This window comes from Anopheles gambiae, chromosome X, assembly GCF_943734735.2.
Source record: "Anopheles gambiae chromosome X, idAnoGambNW_F1_1, whole genome shotgun sequence".
In the NCBI taxonomy this organism is placed as follows: domain Eukaryota; kingdom Metazoa; phylum Arthropoda; class Insecta; order Diptera; family Culicidae; genus Anopheles; species Anopheles gambiae.
Window position 1 is genome coordinate 9,878,570 of NC_064600.1, and position 17,525 is coordinate 9,896,094.

At 51.6% G+C, this 17,525-nt stretch overlaps 3 protein-coding genes across 5 annotated transcripts; 1 reads left to right on the forward strand and 2 right to left on the reverse strand.

Moving 5' to 3' along the window:
* Positions 1–2,837: 2,837 nt before the first annotated feature.
* LOC1271679 (von Willebrand factor A domain-containing protein 8) lies at positions 2,838–9,332 on the reverse strand. The gene is made up of 3 exons (XM_310539.6): positions 8,923–9,332; positions 8,408–8,835; positions 2,838–6,599 (listed from the first exon to the last, which is right to left on the reverse strand). Exons 1-3 carry the CDS (start codon positions 9,125–9,127, stop codon positions 3,000–3,002), a joined length of 4,233 nt encoding a protein of 1,410 aa, XP_310539.5. The 5' UTR covers positions 9,128–9,332; the 3' UTR covers positions 2,838–2,999.
* An 840-nt stretch (positions 9,333–10,172) lies between these two features.
* Positions 10,173–11,744, forward strand: LOC4575968 (acyl-CoA-binding protein). Its single transcript, XM_001237265.3, has 2 exons — positions 10,173–10,588; positions 10,788–11,744. The coding sequence occupies exons 1-2, from the start codon at positions 10,574–10,576 to the stop codon at positions 11,040–11,042; spliced, it is 270 nt and encodes an 89-aa protein (XP_001237266.2). The 5' UTR covers positions 10,173–10,573; the 3' UTR covers positions 11,043–11,744.
* A 1,996-nt stretch (positions 11,745–13,740) lies between these two features.
* On the reverse strand, positions 13,741–16,462 carry LOC1271677 (rabenosyn-5). Of its 3 annotated transcripts, none has more exons than XM_061642806.1 (3): positions 16,355–16,462; positions 15,893–15,962; positions 13,741–15,832 (listed from the first exon to the last, which is right to left on the reverse strand). In XM_061642806.1, the coding sequence occupies exon 3, from the start codon at positions 15,728–15,730 to the stop codon at positions 14,132–14,134; it is 1,599 nt and encodes a 532-aa protein (XP_061498790.1). In that variant the 5' UTR covers positions 15,731–15,832; positions 15,893–15,962; positions 16,355–16,462; the 3' UTR covers positions 13,741–14,131. The 3 variants fall into 3 exon arrangements, with proteins under 3 accessions (XP_061498790.1, XP_310537.5, XP_061498787.1); XM_310537.6 differs by having other exon boundaries at positions 16,168–16,445; XM_061642803.1 differs by having other exon boundaries at positions 16,032–16,445.
* Positions 16,463–17,525: the final 1,063 nt, after the last annotated feature.

Consider the following 17,525-nt stretch of genomic DNA (forward strand, 5'->3'; position numbering starts at 1 on the left):
AGTCGTGTAGCGTCGCCCGGAGATGTCTGAAGTTGGAGTTGTTCGGAGCTGTCCAGAGTTGTTCAGAGTCGTCCGAGGTCTTCCGGAGCTGTCTGGAATCATCTGAAATTGGAGTCGGTTAGAGCCATAGTCGTGCAGTATCGCCCGGAGTTGTCTTCCAGAGTTGTTCAGAGTTGTCCGGAGTCGTTCGGAGCTATCTGGAGCCAACCGGAATCGGAGTCGGTCAAAGTCAACCGGAGCCGGATGGTGCAATGTGTTTGTGATCAGACATTTAATTTCGTTGCGTTTTTTTGTCTTTCACTTTGAGCGTCCATTTAGTATACAGGCCTTGGATTCGAAGCCTGACTCTTGTCGACTTCTACCGACCACGAACGACTCCGGACGATTCCGAACTACTTCAGGCAATGCTGAAGTGTAGGTGGACCTACCTACCGGAGTCAGTTTTAAAATTTTCGGAGTCATTTTCGGAATTTTGCCAACTTTACCCATCATTAGCCTAGACCCGACAACGGTTGTTGCACCAAAGAAGACTCAAAACCTAATGTGTGCCTTTCGGGCACAAATGAATGGCTACGTGCCTTATTTATGACCTGTAAGGCGCCAATGCTTTGTGTCGTGGTTAATGATGTTTGTCTGTAAGGCACCAATGTAAGTTAATAAGCATCTTAATTAGCTTCAGACACTGTGTAAACTTTCCACATTTATAGAGCCTTTTTTATTGAAGGATACCGCAGAACCATTCTTAACGAGTTTAATACGTTCCAATGATTCACGCATTATGCAGGAAACTCTTTTCCTGAAAGAAACTGAACTGAATGAAAAAATATATCAACCCGACGCTAAACAAACTAAACAAATAACAAGGCACCCGGAACCGACGGAATTGCAGCCGAACTGGTCAAAAATGGAGGTGCACGACTAGAAAACGAGATTCGTCAAATTGTTGCTGAGGTGTGAGATAGCGAATCGATGGCATGTGATTGGAATCTCGGCATCATCTACCCCATATATAAGAAGAGCGACTATACACATATACATAGACATAGAGACATAGACATAGACATAGACATAGACATAGACACATATAGAGAGACATATACAAGAAGGGAGAGAGAGAGAGAGGTTGGACTGCTACGACAACTGAAAATATCAAAGATCTTGCAGATGATGGCAGAATACAGACACGACACCTACCATCTGTTCATTGGCTTCAAAGCCACAAATGATAGCATAGCCAGGGTAAAACTATACGACGCTAGGAGCTCTTTTAGAATCCCGGCCAAACTGATAAGGCTGGTTAGAATGACTATAACCAACGTCACATTCCAGGTGAGGGTGGATGGAAAACTCTCAGGACCTTTTGCTACCACCTAAATCAACCTGGCGCTAGAGAGGGCCATCCGTGACTCGAGGGTGGAGACTACGGGAACCATCTTCTATAAGTCAACCCAGATCCTGGCATACGCTGATGATATAGACATCATTGGTCTGCGGCTCTCCTATGTAACAGGCGGCAGACAGCCTCGGATTGCTGATAAACAAAGCAAAGACCAAACTGCTGGTGGCAACATCAACGGACCTACCAATAAATAATCAGAATCTACGTAGGCGTGACGTGCATATAGGTGAACGCACTTTTGAAGTCGTCCCACAATTCACCTATCTTGAGTCAAAGGTCAGCAACGACAATAGCATGGATGCTGAGCTGCGCGCAAGGATGCTGGCTGCCAACCGGTCATTCTACAGCCTGAAAAAGCAGTTCACCTCAAAGAACCTGTCGCGACGGACGAAGCTGGGACTATATAGTACTTATATAGTTCCGGTACTCACATACGCCTCTGAGACATGGACACTGTCCAAATCTGACGAAACCCTCTTAGCCGCGTTCGAGAGGAAGATGCTCAGAAGGATACTTGGGTCCGTATGTGTGGAAGGACAATGGTGGAGCCGCTACAATGACGAGCTATACGAGCTGTACGGCGACCTCACGGTCGTGCAGCGTATCAAGCTCGCCAGGCTCCGGTGGACTGGCCATGTTGTACGCATGGAAACGGACGACCCAGCCCGTAAAGTCTTTTTAGGCCGTCCATAAGGACAGAGGAGGCGTGGTAGGCCCAAATTGAGGAAGGGCAAACAGGAGAGTCCATTGCCAGTGTCTCAGACCCCTGTGAGATTCGAATTCCTTTCCGACATCAAGTACGACACTCTCACCTTGCTTTGCACCCCGATCATGGTGGTCTCTAACAGCTGGACCAACTTCCCAGGGAAGTGGTACCGCTGTATGATGTTTCATAGCTCACTCCGGTCGATCGATATGTCAGGGGAAAAAAATCAAAAATGTTGATGTCCATCCTTCCTATTTCGGTGTCTTAACCAAAGGTGTCTGAAGGCTGCTTAAACCACAAGAAAATAAGATTCTTGAGTGCAATGAGTTAGTGAACTGGTGATGGGTTTTTTGTTTAATACTGATAATACTGAACTGAAAACTGAAATATTTCATACCACTGCCGACAATGTAAACAGTGCAAGTTACGGAGCTAAGATTCGTAGTAGTCAAATTAGATCCACAAAGGGTTGAGAAATAAGATCCACATACGATTGAAATTTTTAAAAATCTATTTTGCAGATATCATTCCAACAATATTCTCAAATGTGTTGTTATACTTTCAATTTGGATGCTTTACTCGTTATGAGGGGTGCCACTGTGTTAATACATCCCCTTACTTTCCCATGTTTACACAACTAAACAAAGAATGTTCGGATCGTTCGGATCAATGAAAGAATGAATTGTTTTAACCCGTAAGTGTCCCCAAAACACGTAGAAACAGAATCGATTGTACGTTTCAGAATCGGTATAGCGAAATGTATTGCAATAACAAGCATCTGTACACACCGGATAAGGTACAATGTATAGCCCCCTAGCAACTAACAAACTGTCTAGTTGGAATAAAACGAAAAAAAAAAAATACCCAAAAAGAAACCCCCGATCGTTACCAACACTACTGCAGCAGCGAGGCGGCAAAGATCTGGCGCATAATGTGGGGCAGCTGCTCCAGATCCATGCAGACGAACGCCTTGCCCGCGGTCATGCTGTCCGCCACTACCTTCGCCTCGTCGTCCAGGCTGCCGATGAAGATGACGTACGCCTGGACGCGGGGCGATTGGCGCGCCAGCGCCGCATTCAGCTTGCGCGGCGTGATGCCGTATCGGGCCAGGTTGGCATCGCTCAGCACGATCACGATCGCCTCGTCGCAGTCCTCCTTGGCCAGCTCGTCCACCGCCAGCTCGGTCGCGGCCAGCGTGTGGTCGCCGCTCCAGCAGAACTGGGCGTGCGCGTGCATCATCTTGATCGTCTCGAGCCGGCGCTTCGCATCCTTCGGCGGGTTGTTCTCGCTCACGAACGGGACGGCCACCGCCTCCCCGCTGTGCCCGACGATGTCGTACCGGATCTTGCCCTCGAACCCGTCGAACGCTTCCATCACCATCACGGTCGCCTCCAGCTCGCGGTCGAGCCGGCCATCGTACCCGTTGAACCGGTACATCGACCCGGACACGTCCACCACCAGCTTGAGGCGCTTCGGCTTCTCCTGGGGCGTGCCCGGTTCGGGCTCCTGCTCCGCCCGCTGCTTGTAGATCGCTCGCTCGCCCGTCAGCCCCTCCACCAGCTTGGTGTCGTCCAGCTCGCCCGCGCTACGGTGCCGCTGCCACTGGCGCTCCCGGGCCCGCGCCTGCAGCGCCTGCAGCGTGATGCGCAGCTGCTGCACCTGGCGCCGGACCGGCTCCGCGTACTGCTCGTACACCTTGTGCTCGTACGGGCTCATCTGTATCTCGCGCAGCTTCTCCTCGAACGCTTTCCGGTTCATGTCGCGCGCCGCCTGCTTCACCGACTCCGGGATGTCGTCCTTCTCCGCGTCGGACAGCTGGTGCACCTTGTGGCCGGCGTCGAGCCGGTACGGGCCACCCTTGCCGCCGAGCCCGGCCGTATCGCGCCCGCCCGTACCGCCCGCCCACGTGTTGCCCCCGACGTGCGGGTCATTGTTCGGGTCGACCTTGCCGTGCTTCGGTCCGGACACGCCCTTCCCGCTGTGGCTGCGCACCGTCAGCTGCAGCTCGCGCTGGCGGCGCATCGCCGCGAGCGCCTCGCACCCCGCGGCGTACTCGCCGACCGGCAGCCCGTGGCGCAGCAGCACCGCTGTCACCTGGTCGAGCGTTTCCGGCGCGTACCGGTCGTAGTCGAGCACGTTGCCAATGACCTCGGCGAGCGGGTCGGCCGGGAAGCGCTCCAGATGGCGCACGATCGCGACGACCTCGCGCGTCGAGTACGGATAGTGGAGCTTGCCGGCGTCCGCCATCTCGCGCAGCTCGGCGAACGCGTCCACCAGCCGGCCGATCGTCGCGACCGGCACGGACGGCCCGTACTGCTGCAGCAGGTAGCGCTCCGACTCGGGCAGCGGATTGTCGACCGCGTGGCACGCGAACAGATCGCCCAGCGCGGCAAAGAAATCGTTCCCGAGGAAGGGAAAGCCGGGCCGGTTCGCCAGCACGATCATGCGGAAGTCGGGATGGGTCGGCAGGAAGCCGCCGCCGCCTCCCTTCGCACTGGGCGGGCAAATCTTGCGCCCGTCGGACAGCAGCATCTCGCCGTGCTCGACGAGCGTCTTCAGTATGCAGGTGACGTGGACGGGCGCCTTGTCCGCCTCGTCCACCACCAGCACGTGCCCGTGCCGGACCGCCTTCACCAGCGGCGAGTCCTCGTACGCGATCCGGCCGTCCCGCACCGTCGCCTGCAGCGTCAGCGACTGGACGGTGGTGTCGCGGTGCAGCTGGATGTACTCGCGCGGCCGCCCCATCAGCTGCAGCAGCCGGTCGACGATCTTGTTCTTGCCGACGCCCTGGTTGCCCACCAGCAGCAGATGCTCGCCGAGCAGAAAGTCCTGCAGCAGCCGCTCCATCAGCCGCAGGTGCTGCGGCACGTCGTAGAACACAATGTCCGGGATCTTGCTGACCGCGTCGGTGCGGTACCGCGGTACGCTCGTGCGCCCAATCCGCAACAGCTCGTCCGTCTGCTCCACCGCGATCGGGGCGGCTCGGTCCGACTCACCGGCCGTCGCACCGCTGTAGCCGTCCAGGTAGCGGCGCATCGCCGAATCGAGCACCGAGCGCGGCAGGCTCGGCATGAACTTGCTCAGAAAGGTGGCGTGCAGTATGTCGGCCGCTGCCCCGGCCCGATTCTCCTCCTCCCCGTACTGGTGCAGCCGGCGGGCGATGCGCAGCAGCTGCCGGGTGGACAGATTGCCGGCGAGCGTCTGCTGCACCGGATCGTTCGAGGTGCGCAGGTGGTGCGCGACACGCAGGATTTGCTCCATCGTTTCGCCGATCGGGCCGTACAGCGTGTCGAGCACGTGGCGCTCCTCGCGCTCGCTCAGCCCGCGCACCTCGTGAAACAGGAAGAGGGCGAGCGTCTCCGCCCCGATCCAGGCGGTGCGGGACGGCCCGTTCGTACCCGCCGCCCCACTCTGGGCCGGCTCGGCCAGCGCGATGATGCGGAAGCCGGGATGGATGCGCAGCAGGCCGGCCGCCCGCAGATCCTGCCCCGGCTGGGCCGCCTGCAGCCGGTCGTACCGGTCGTGGGCCAGCAGCCGGCGGCCATCGTACAGCTGCAGCTCGCGATCGTGCACCAGCCGGTGCAGTGTGCCGAGCGTGCTGTGGTGCAGCCGGTGCACGCCGTCCAGCACGATCGCGTGCCCGGCGAGGGCGGCCAGAAGCAGCGGTGAGTCCTGCCACACCGTGTCGCCGTTCAGGCGGGTCGTGCGCTTCTGCAGCAGGTCGCGCGCCGTCATGTCCTGGTACAGGACCATCGCCTCCAGGTGCTGGTCGTTCAGCAGCCGGCACAGCTGCTCGGCCAGTATCGATTTGCCGCAACCCTTCGGGCCCACGAGACACACGTCACCGACGGCCACCGTTTGCACCAGCTCGGCCAGCAGGCCGGTCTGGTACGGCGTCGGTATGAACGGTTGCCGCTTGTCCTCGAGCGGGCTGGACGTACCAGCGGGCAGCCGAAACTCGACCGGTCCCTTCGCCGTTTGCAATCGCACCTTTAGCTCGTCGCCTTCCGCCGTAACGCTTTCCACCGCCGCTCGGTTGGCCGCACCTTCCGCCGGAGCAAACTTGAGCGACTCCATCAGCCCGGTCACGTACGAGCTGCCCTCCTTCTCGAGAAACACCGGGTAGGGGTACAAGCGCCGCAGCAGCTCCTGCTCGGTCAGCGTGCCGTTGTGGCGGAGCAGCCGGCCCGCGTACTGCAAATTGTCGATCGGGAAGTCGGGCAGCAGGGCCGAGGCCGACTGGATGCCGTACGCGAACGAGACCAGCTTGGTCAGCACGTCCGGGTGGTCGAGCGGACCGGCGAGGGCTTTCGCCTCCGTCAGCACCTCCACGTACGGCAGCTCGGCAATGTCGCGCGCCTGGAAGCGGGACCGGAGCGGTGGATCGAGCGGGGAGCCGCGGTACCGCGGCACCGGCAGACCGAGGGCGATTACGCGGAATTTCTCCGACACCCGCACCAGTCCCCACTGGTCCAGCTGGTCGCGGCTGAAGCGCTGCAGGGAGAAAGAAAAGTAAATAGATCATAATTAACATTTAGCGACTCGATTAGTGGTAGGAGCTTGGAGTCGGAACTACCCGGTACCGATTCCGTGTCCAGAATTAATTCCGAAGCCGATTCTGGTACTGGAAACGAATCCGGTTCCGGAGCCGATTTATATTTTAGAATCGATTCCAGTTCCGATTCTGGAATCGATTCCGGTTCCAGAGCCTATTTCTATTCTGGAATCGGTTCCGGTTCCGGAGCCGGTTCCTATTATGGAATCGATTCCGGTTCCGGAGCCGATTCCGATGCCAACTCCAATTCCGGGGCCAATTTCAGAGTAGATTCCAGTATCCGAAATCGGATCGGATCCGGTATAGGACCCAAAACCCTATTCTCATAGAAATACCGAAATCGACTTTGATTCCGGACCCAATTCCGGAACCGATTCCCGAAACTGATTGAGGATCTACTATCCGGAATCGATTTCTCAAAAATTCGGACCTAGTCGGAATCAATTCCGACCAAAACTTTGTTTTTCTCATCACTAGTTTACAAGTAAATTTTGATTCTTTGCGGCTATCAATATGATAGCATCATTGGAGGCGAAAGAACTCCGCAGGAGCCAAAGCCTCTCTAAACCATACTAACAACAACAATAGCATCATTGGATCTAAATGTATATTTTCAAAGTCGATTCAGATTTCTGAGCCAATTCAGATTCCTGAGCCGATTGCTATTCTGGAAACGATTCCGGTTACGGAGCCGATTCCGGTGCCGACTCTGGATCCGGAATTGATACGATTCCGATTCCGGAGTAAATTCCAGAATCCAAAATCGGCTCCGGTATCGGAGTTCCTCCGAAAATCGCGATCAACTCCGGAATCGGAATCAGTTTTGGCTCGAGAATCAGAGTCAGTTCTAGAATTAAAATCAGAAGTTTTGGAAACGAAATACGTCCCGGAATTTCCATGAGAATGGATCGTTTACAAGTAAATTTGGGTTCGTGGCGGCTTTAGATACAATCGTCGCTGATAAGGACCCAAAAGCCTATTCTCATAGAAATGCCGAAATCAACGCGGGAATCGCAATTTGCTCCGGTAACGGAATCAGAATTAACTCCATAGTTGGAATTAGCTCCGGAATGATCATCAGTTCTAGAATTGCAATAAGAAGTTTCAGAAGCGAAATCAGTCCGGGAATCTCCATAGTTTGCAAATAAGTTTTCATTCTTTGCGATTATCAATTCGTAGCATCGTTGGACTCAACCGTCTATTCTTATGCCCTGGTTTCTCTGTCCGCGAGCTAGGCTGGATTAACGAATAGATCTTCAGAGTGCGGAATTTCGCCGAGTTACAAATCAGGCCACGTTCATTGCCGGCTTATTGCTAGGAACTGTTAACGATCTCTATCTGTAAGGAGAACTTGGTTTTACTACACCCAGAATATCCTACCGGCATAAAAAAAAAAACCCTGCATGTTACACGTTCACGTCAACAACCATGACCATAATGCTCCTACTCTCCTGTATCACTTGTTGCTGGTATGTTAATATCTCATATTAAGCCGTTTTTTAAATTCATATTTAAAAAAAAAACAAATTAAACGCGCCATTCTACATGATACGCGGCTTTTAATCACACCAGTCCTTTCCCGCATATCTTTAGTTTATCTCGCTCCTTGCCTCGTCATGCTTTCTTATCTCTACCACGTGCTATTGGTTGTGTTTTAAACCTTAATTTCGTATGAATGCGTACGAGATTGCAAAACAACACACGGGTAGTTTGATGAATTCCCTCACCCGGGGCCTCGCTCACTCACCTCCAGCAGGGCGTCGTAGTTTTTGGCCGCTATCAGGAACCGGCCATCCTCCAGGTGCATCTCCCGGTTCTCGAGCAGATTGTTCAATATCGGCAGCACGTTCCGCTCCGTCTTCTCCACCCCCTCGATCAGCAGTATGCGGCCCTCGATGGCGGCCCGGACCGCGCTCTGGTTGTGGTACGAGGACGTGCCGTCCAGTATCTCCCGGCGCTGCTTCAAGTCGCTCTCGGTCGTGTCGCGGTTCAGCAGTATGTACTCGACCTCGCGCCGCGTCAGCTCCGAGTACTGCATCACGATCCTACGCCGCAGGCCGCCGGGCCGCCCGAGCAGCAGTATGTCCTGCCCGAGCTTATCCTTCTGCAGCATCCACCGGAGATGGTGCAGCCGGGTCTGGGACAGGGCCGCCTCGCCGGTCTCGCTGACGCTCACTGAAACACCCAACCAGAGGGAAGAGAGGAAGAGGTGTTAATCGACGTTGGCCAAATGGCAATAACGAAGCACAAACACATCCATACCGTAACCGGTCGGGACGAGTTCCGGGCGCAGCGGCACATCGATCTCCTTCTCCACGTCGTCGATCTGAATGGTGCCACCGGTGGCGGTGGTGCTACAGTGTCGGCTCCACGATACGCCGCCCACACCGGCCACGGCCGGCTGCTGGTGGGCGAGGATGCGGCGCAGCACGTTGATGCGCCGGACCGTTTGCACGTTCCGCTGCATGGCGCTCGTACGGTCCAGTCGCTTAATTCACTGCCCGCGCAATTAGCTTCACTTGACTATTACGGCCCCACTTTCCGGTGGTCGCCTTGGGGGTCAAAGTCTCCAGCCGCCCAGGCCTGTCTGTTGCGTGTTTCATCTCGTCGCGCGTTCGCCGTTGTTGCTGACGGCAATGGCACACACACACACATTCAAAGCTGGCTGACAGTTGGCAGCTGATTTTGACAGTTTCGTGTGAAGTCGCTCTACTCTATCTCTTTCACGCTTGCGTCGATTTGTGATATCGTGATTTGCAGGCAGAGTGACCAGAAATAACGATTTATCGGTTCAAATTTACCCCAATATCCTTTAAGTTGGCAACCGGATCCCGGGTATTTTTATTCAACTTTAAACTGCAATAACTTTTGATTCACTGCTTTTATTGGCCTGAAATTTTCTGTAGCCCATCAACTTTTAATTTATGATTTGTTGGTGCATAAGTTGTAATTTTAAACAGCCTGTAAGTATTTTATTTTGATTTTTTAACTTTACCTCGTAAGTTGGCAACCAGCATACCCGGATATTCCATACATTTTGTATGGAGAATGACGTTTCTTTTCTTCTTCTTTTCGAATTGTGCCTATTTTCGAGTAAAATTCAATCGATTCCAAATTTTAATTTGACCGTTATTTTTATAATAAAATGAAAAAAAACTTAATGAATAAATGAAATAGAAGAGAATATATGGTCGCCACTACTTGCTTACAGCATTAAAATATAGAATGCATTGTTTACCCATGAAAATCGTTAATTTTTTACATCAAAACGTGTGGAATACCCGGGTATGCCGTTTGCCAACTTACGTGTGTAAATCTGGTTGCCAACTCTACGGTTAAACGCGTTGTATTTTATTAAGACCACTTTTTTCATCTAAAGAAGGCGTTTGTAATGCTGAGATTTTAAAAGTAATAAAAGAAAAACACATGTTGTTTTATACAGCACACTTTGATTGTTGTTTGGTTTTGTTCACATTTTGAATTTGACAGTTGCAGCGCCGGCCACATGAACGTTGCAAATTAATGTGCACAAAATAGCACAAATTCTGCAAACATCGATGCTAAACCGTGATTTCTTTACATCCACTGCATGTTTTACATTTTTCTGCAATATTTTAAAAATTTGTTTATCAAGAACAAAACCAAAAAAACCGTTACAAAATGCAAAAGCCCCCCACCGAACCGGTTCTTTCGTGTGGCCGCAGCTTCAGATGTGTATGCGCCATTTTCGTACGTCGCCACTCATCTTTGTGTGTGTGTGTGTGTGTGTGTGTGTGTGTGTGTGTGTGTGTATATCCAGTTTTATCTCGCTCATCATCTCGACGACAGTAACCTTCCATCTTTGCCATCGCCCAAACGTGGCCGCTCCGTTTAGCAAAGCAGTTTAATAAAAAAAAAAAATCCGTGCAGCAAAATGTCCCTACAGGAGGTAAGGCGCTTTCCTATTTATCTTTCCGTTGCTTTTGCAAAGGGAAAACAATCACCTCTGCCGGCGTTTGTGTTTTGCTCGTTCGCAAACACCGTCGATTGAGGTTATTCCCAAGCCGGATGCAAGGATGCCCTTTTGGGCAGGGGCAGGCTACTTTGTGACCAGTTGCTAACCGGCTTACTCCCCCCCTTCCCTGCAGAACTTTGACAAGGCGGTCGAGAACGTGAAGAACCTGAATGCCACGCCCGCCGACGCCGATCTGCTGGAAATATACGGCCTGTTCAAGCAGGCGACCGTCGGCGACTGCAACACGGAGAAGCCCGGCTTCCTCGACTTCAAGGGCAAATCGAAGTGGGAGGCGTGGAACGGCCGCAAGGGCATGTCGCAGGAGGACGCGAAGCAGGCGTACGTCGACAAGGTGCAGAAGCTGATCGACCAGCACGGTCTGAAGTAGAGCGCGAAAGAAGGGGACAATCCAACACCATGGCGCGAGGGAGGCAGCAGGAGGACAATTACGGACGCATTGCAATTATGGTACAAACCGTTTGACCACACACAGCTGTACGGGAAGGTGTTGGAGCGATGTCTGCTCCCGTTGTTTTCTTCCTTTCGTTTTTTTTTATGTTACGTTTCCCGCCATTCCACACCCGGACGCCCTCTCGGCACTCAAAGAGACCCTCTGACCGAGGGGACTGGCTGTGGCGGACACGCATGTGGAAAATAGTAGCCAAGCGGATTGAAAAAAGGAGGCAAAATTTCGATCTTTTTTGTGCAATTTAGTTAGTTAGTAACAAATGGTAGGCAAAAAAATCAAAGCGGTGGTGGCGGATAACACGAGAAGGGAACACTGTGAACTTTAGGAGATTCTTTCTTTTTTTTTTACTATAATTAGTTTGTTAAATTGTTGTAGTAGTGAAAGCTTCGTGCTTTCGGCGTATCGCCTTGAATTTGTTTTTGAAACAAAGAAAAAGAAAGGGAAAAAGGATTCCTCAAAAACTACTCCATTGAAGAATCTCTTGCTGTGGCTACAAGCGGAAATAGGGAGTAGAAAAACAAAAACAAAAAAAACCAAACGCACACACACATACATTTGGACGGTTAATTTTGAACTCTTCGATAAAACAAAGAAAAAATAAAACCGATGAACTAACATAAATAATACGTGCAACATGTGAATTTATGATTACTAGTTAAATTGGCTCGGTTGACTGATTTGTTTGAGTAGATCCTATGTTAATATATACATATATCTCAATTACATGTTGGACCGGTCCTGTGATACAGTCGTCAACTCGTAGGACTTAACAACATGCCCGTCATGGGTTCAAGCCCTAAATGGATCGTGTCCCCCATACGGTAGGACTTGACTATCTTGTTGGTAACCAGTAAGTCACTGAAAGCCAAAGCCCCAATAAGAGTAGAGTGGTACAGGCAGGCAAGGCCTTTGACCGACAACGATTGTGTTGTGCCAAAGAAGAAGAAGGATTACATGTGGGTGGTCCCGTGATTACAGTCGTAACCTCGTACGACTTTAAAAATACAAACTCAAGCCTTATTTCAACCGTTAACCCATAGCAAGGATTGAGCAGAGAGACTGGGCCAAGATAAGATTCAAATTATATCTCAAGTTTTTCCACTTCCAAAATCTCAGACTCGTTTTAGCTGCTGTTTTCATGTTAATGCATTAGATATCCTATATTACAACATTTTCAAATCTTGTAACAATAGTCGAATTGTTTTTGATCAGTTGTTTGTATTACTTATAGTTTAATCTTTGCGTCAATTTCGCGAACAACATGTTGACAATCCTGATTCTACCTGTTTTTTTTTCTTATGCTACAGGCTTCCATTGTACAGACTCTTTCTATACTAATTAGGTTCAAAGCACTGGATAGTCTGTCTTTGCTTCTTGGTGATATTCCGGATGGGAACCAGCTGATTACAAAAGATCCTGCTGGCCTGCATATCTGATTTTCCGCCATAGGATCATTCTTCCTAATACTTTTAACTTTGAAGCAACCCGTTCAAAGATCCTGGCAGTTGTTCACAACCCGATTCTTGCATCAATAGTTAGATCAGTTTTTTGTTTACCAAGTTTAACTCTAGCAATGCCATATCAAGCTTAAGGATTCTGGGCTTTATATATAGCCTCCTCCTTATCCATCCTTATCAGACGTGTTCAGTTGATGGCCAGTTATGACCGAAATTCTTCTTCTTGGTATTTGGGACAGCAACGCCACCAATGTTGTAGATTTAGGCCTGTCTTAGCCTCTAATATCCTTAGCTATCTGGTGTGCCCATAGTCAGTCACTTGGAGTGCGTGATCCAATCCATATCTATGGCCTATGTCCGTATTGTTGTTTAGGTTTACCACGGGACTCAACATTAGCCGACTGACTGAAATTAAGGTATTGAATCAATTGTTACATTTCAAGGCCAGTTAAATTAAAGTAATTGAATGTGATTACAGAGATTTCTCTAAGGTGAATCTTCAAGGGACCGTCATCTTAGAGAGATATTCACGTTGAGGATAACTAATGAAGGTATTGCTATGAAGTCGAGACGCAAAAGAAAAAGCATGGTTGCCTTTGACCAATTTTTTTGTGAACTATCACCTAAACATTCACTTGAGAGAATTTGAACTCTCAAATTTGCGTATGCAACTGATGTTGACTTTGGAGATGCCGTCTATAGAGCAACCATTCTCCAAAATTTGCTAAATTCCAAAGCACCGTTGCTAAATTTTCCCATGGTGCTACTGCTCAAGCGTGACGCTCCTGGGTGCGTTAGACTATTTATATACCAGATTTTGCATTTTTTTTCATCCGCAGTGCCCTTGCTGAGGCTCTAATCTTTAGCTACTTTATGAAAAGCCTTCTAATGCTCGCGACGCTTACGCTAGAGAACATTTTAAATTTGAAAATGATGCTGCAAGTACCATTTTCCGTTATCGCAAACTGCAACTTCAAGGATTGTCCATTCTTCTGCTCAAAACTGCTTCCTAATTCTCCTTTTCCGCTCTGCAAGGTTTGATATCCTTTCGATAATAGTGAAATTGTATGCACCAATCGCACATTCTTCAACAATCTTGCCTTTAAAAGAATTAATATCGGAGTTGGAAATTGAATGAACGAAACCGCTAGATTTTAAATAATAATAATAATAATAATAACATATACAATTTATTATTCTGGTTCTTCTTCTTCTTCCTATTTGGCGCAACAACAACCTCGGTCGGTGTGCAGTGTGCCTCTGGCCTAAGCGACACAATGGGCTCGGCTATCTCAGTGACGTGTTGGTGGTGTGTACTCATGTAGCAGGACACAGTCGCAGTCACTGCGTATGGGTACGGAGCTTAAACCCTTGCTAATGTCGTGCCAAACTGATTTGCCAGCTGAGCCACGACGGGACTGGGTCTTGTTTTTAACTTGTTTTAATGGAATAAATAAACAGCACTCGGTGTGCCGTTCCGTAATCACTTTGCTCTCCTTTAAAGCACCTGACAATATGGTTCGCCCGAAGGACACCTGCTAGTGTCCTCGCTTACGAAGTTTCCGGCTGCTTGGTGTCCGTGTCCTGCCGCTGCCGGTGGTAAAACTCCTGCGTCAGCTCGCTCAGATTGCGCTCGAGCGTGGCGACCTCCTCGAAGCGCAGGGCGGCCCGCGCCTGTCGGATGTACCCCTTCACGATGTTGATCTGATCGATCAGCGGATCGGAGGTGCCGCCGGTCCCGTGCGCCTGCGTGCCGCTCCAGTTGTCCATCGTCGAGACGGCCGCCCCGTACCGCCCGTTCGTCATCTCGGCGGTCGAGGCGGTGCTCGAGCTGGACGAGCTGCCGTTCTGCCGGTCGGTGCCGGGCTCGGCACCACCGCCAGCCTGCAGCTCGAGCCGCTCGAACGCTTCGAGCGCGAGCTGCCGCTCCCGCTCCAGCCGTCGCTCCGTCTCCGTCCGCTTGCGGGCCTGGATGCGCTTGATCTCGTCCTCTACTGGCAGGGGCGGGATCGAAAGCATCCGCTCCTTGATGTACGCGATGCAGCCGAGCCGGATCGCCTTCTTGAGCGCCTCCTCCCGGCTGCCCGGCGCCGTCGGCAGCGTCTGCAGGCTCTTGCTCACGCCGTCCAGCTTCTCCGCCGACCGGCCAATCCGTTCCCGCAGCGCCGACGCGTCCGACAGCCGGTAGATGACGTCGCCCTCGTACAGGCTGTCCAGGATGCGCCGGTACATGCCGATGTGCGGCTCGATGTCGGTGCGCTCGCGCTCCAGCGCCTCGTAGTACTGGCGCAGCAGTGGCCGCTCCCGCCGCCAGTCCTGCATCTCCATCCGCACCAGCAGCAGGCGCATGCAGTGCTCGCACACCCGGAAGTGGCTCGACTCGTTCGGCTGGTCCGGCTCGGCGGCGGGAGCGCCCCCGGCCGGGCTGGCCACGGTCGGGTTGACCAGCCGGCCCGCCTCCTCCAGCGTGAGGAAGCGCGAGCAGCCGTCGCACATGACCGAGCCGCACACGCGGCAGTGGTGCTGGCGGCGCGTCAGCCCGAAACCGCGCGCACAGGTCGGGCAGAGCTTCACCAGCTTGCCGTCGATCCACGGCACCTTGCTCTGCTCGTGCCGCTTCCTGCCGTCCGGGTCGGCCGGCAGCCCGTCCAGCAGCTTGTCCAGCCGGATGATCAGCTTGTTCGTTTCGGCCGCGTACCGCTCGAGCCGGGGGCTGCGCACCGCCCGGAAGTACGCCATGTGCTCGCAGGTGCAGCCGGCCGGCTGCTGCCCGCCCGGCTGCAGCAGCGGATTGTTGGCCGTGCCGGCGCTGCCCACCACCACGCCCGACTCGGCCCCGTACCGGGACGGCGGGGACGGTTCGCTACCCTCCGCTCCCTGCTGCTGCTGGCCCTGCTGGCCCGCCGGTTTCCGCTTACCACCCTTCAGTATGCCCTGCCGGGCGAGGCTGAAGATTTCCTTCAGCGATTTCAGCAGATCCTGCTCCTCGGAGTGCTCGTGCTCGACGTGCACGGTGAGCCGCTCCGGCGTGCGCAGATCGCGTTTGCACACGGGGCACAGGAAGCCCTCGAGGATTTCGCTGTCCGTCGGCAGCAGGAAGGCACCGGACGTGGCGGACTCTTTGTCGTGCAGATCGAACGGGTTTTCCATGGTGTGGGGTTTGTTTTTTGTTTTTGTTTTTGGTGTTGATAAATTGCTTCTCGTTGTCGGACACACATACACAGGTACGCACACGTACGCGTGTATTACTCACTGTGAAGGAGAGTTTGTTATTGCAAGGTGCTCACCCTGATTGCCACTTCGCTAACTTACCTCATTGCTTCTTGGTTCCTTGGTGCCATCGGAGCGGAGGAACGTGTCCAGCCAGCAATAACAGGAGCTCCTACAACAACAACAAAAAGTTCAATTAAATCAATCCACTAGCCCAAAGCAAAACAAGCCCGAAACGGACCGGCCCAAGAGGGGAACAATAGCTTTCCCTTCCCGCAAGTGTCACGCAATTATGGCACGCAACAGCAAGTTAGCTGATTGTAGAGTGTCCGCCCCGAAAAAAAAAAAAACAAAACAAAAACGCAAAGAAAACGCACCGTGTGCCCAGGGCCGGACTGGAGACTGGCGCAAAAGGTTTGCAGATAAACTCCGCACTATCTTGCCCCCCTGCACAGTGGCCAAGGGTGCAGTCCCGGGAAGGGTGAAAAACGGGAGGAAGAACAAAAAAACACACACACACACTCGCTCAAAGGAGAGAGTGCTCCAACAACAAACCACACTCACTGGCTGCACGGTAGGGCTGGCCCGCCGTGCTGGATGCGGACTGAACAGTCGAGACATGCCAGGAGAAGGAGAAAGCAGGATGAGGGCAGCAGGAGATGCAGGGAGCGAGGGTGTTTTTCTGACAGCGAGTTGTGATTGGCTGGGGGAAAGCGCTGAGACTGCAGTTGCATGACGTTCGGTCTTTGTTGATTGGTAGCTGCCGCGCGAATGCAACAGACGGCGCTAAAAGCAGTTTGAATTTTTGAATTATGCTTTCAACGGTCAGTGAACAAATTCTGAGAATGTTTTTTGAAAGCGGTTCTTAGCGCATCGGCCTTCCAGCTGATGCTAGCACTGGCTTTCACTTGTTTTCTCTTTTGGCCCATCCCTCAATCTTCCGGCTCCCCCTTTTCCCGTATTAGCCGGTGGTTTAATGGCGTAGCGCTTCCACCACTTTGCTCGGCGTTAGTGTGGTTAACGGTTTATAAGGGGCAGAGTCAGGAACGAAAATTTAATTATTTAGCTAAACAAACTGTGTTGGCTTGTATATACAGGTTTAGAGACATATTACACTGCAAATAAAAAAAAACAAAAAAGCCTCAATACAAGAGGACGCAGATGAAACTACTTATTTACTGTAAAAAGAATCTTTATTATGTAACATGTTAAAACCAAAACATAAAAAGCCTATTAGCTAACGGGACTTTAAAACGAGTAAATAATTAACGATTTATTTATAAATAATTAAAATAAAGTTGACAATCATAACACAAAGCAGACATGGAATAGATGGGATAGATTGATTTTTACAAAGAAAGCGATTTAGCATGCATAGGAAAAGGTTCATAGGGAGAGATGTCGATTAAAAATAGCCAATCTAGTAGTAGATTTACAAAAGAGAAGTTGTTACGACTAGTGTTGGGTTTCATCAATCTTTCGTTGAGATTCATTCATATGAATCTTCAGTGAGTGATCTCGAAAGATTCATTGATCCATTCAAATCCACATATCTCCAGCGGGTCATGAATACTTAGAGATGTATGATTTTCAAAATATTGAGTTTGCGCGATCCCACCTAACATGCCCGTCGTGGGCTCAAGCCTCGCATGAACCGTCTCCGCGTAGCAAAACAAACTATCCGGTTCCGAGGTACTTTCCAAGAAGTCTCAAAAGCCTGTATAGGCTGGTATGA

Bases quoted from the DNA above. Each gene is read 5' to 3' on its own strand.
- LOC1271677 (XM_061642806.1), bottom strand. From the start codon at position 15,730: ATGGAAAACCCGTTCGATCTGCACGACAAAGAGTCCGCCACGTCCGGT.
- LOC1271679 (XM_310539.6), bottom strand. From the start codon at position 9,127: ATGCAGCGGAACGTGCAAACGGTCCGGCGCATCAACGTGCTGCGCCGC. The intron at 8,836-8,922 runs GTATGGATGTGT...TGGGTGTTTCAG, and splicing joins ACTCGTCCCGACCGGTTACG to TGAGCGTCAGCGAGACCGGC. The intron at 6,600-8,407 runs GTGAGTGAGCGA...TTCTCCCTGCAG, and splicing joins ACTACGACGCCCTGCTGGAG to CGCTTCAGCCGCGACCAGCT.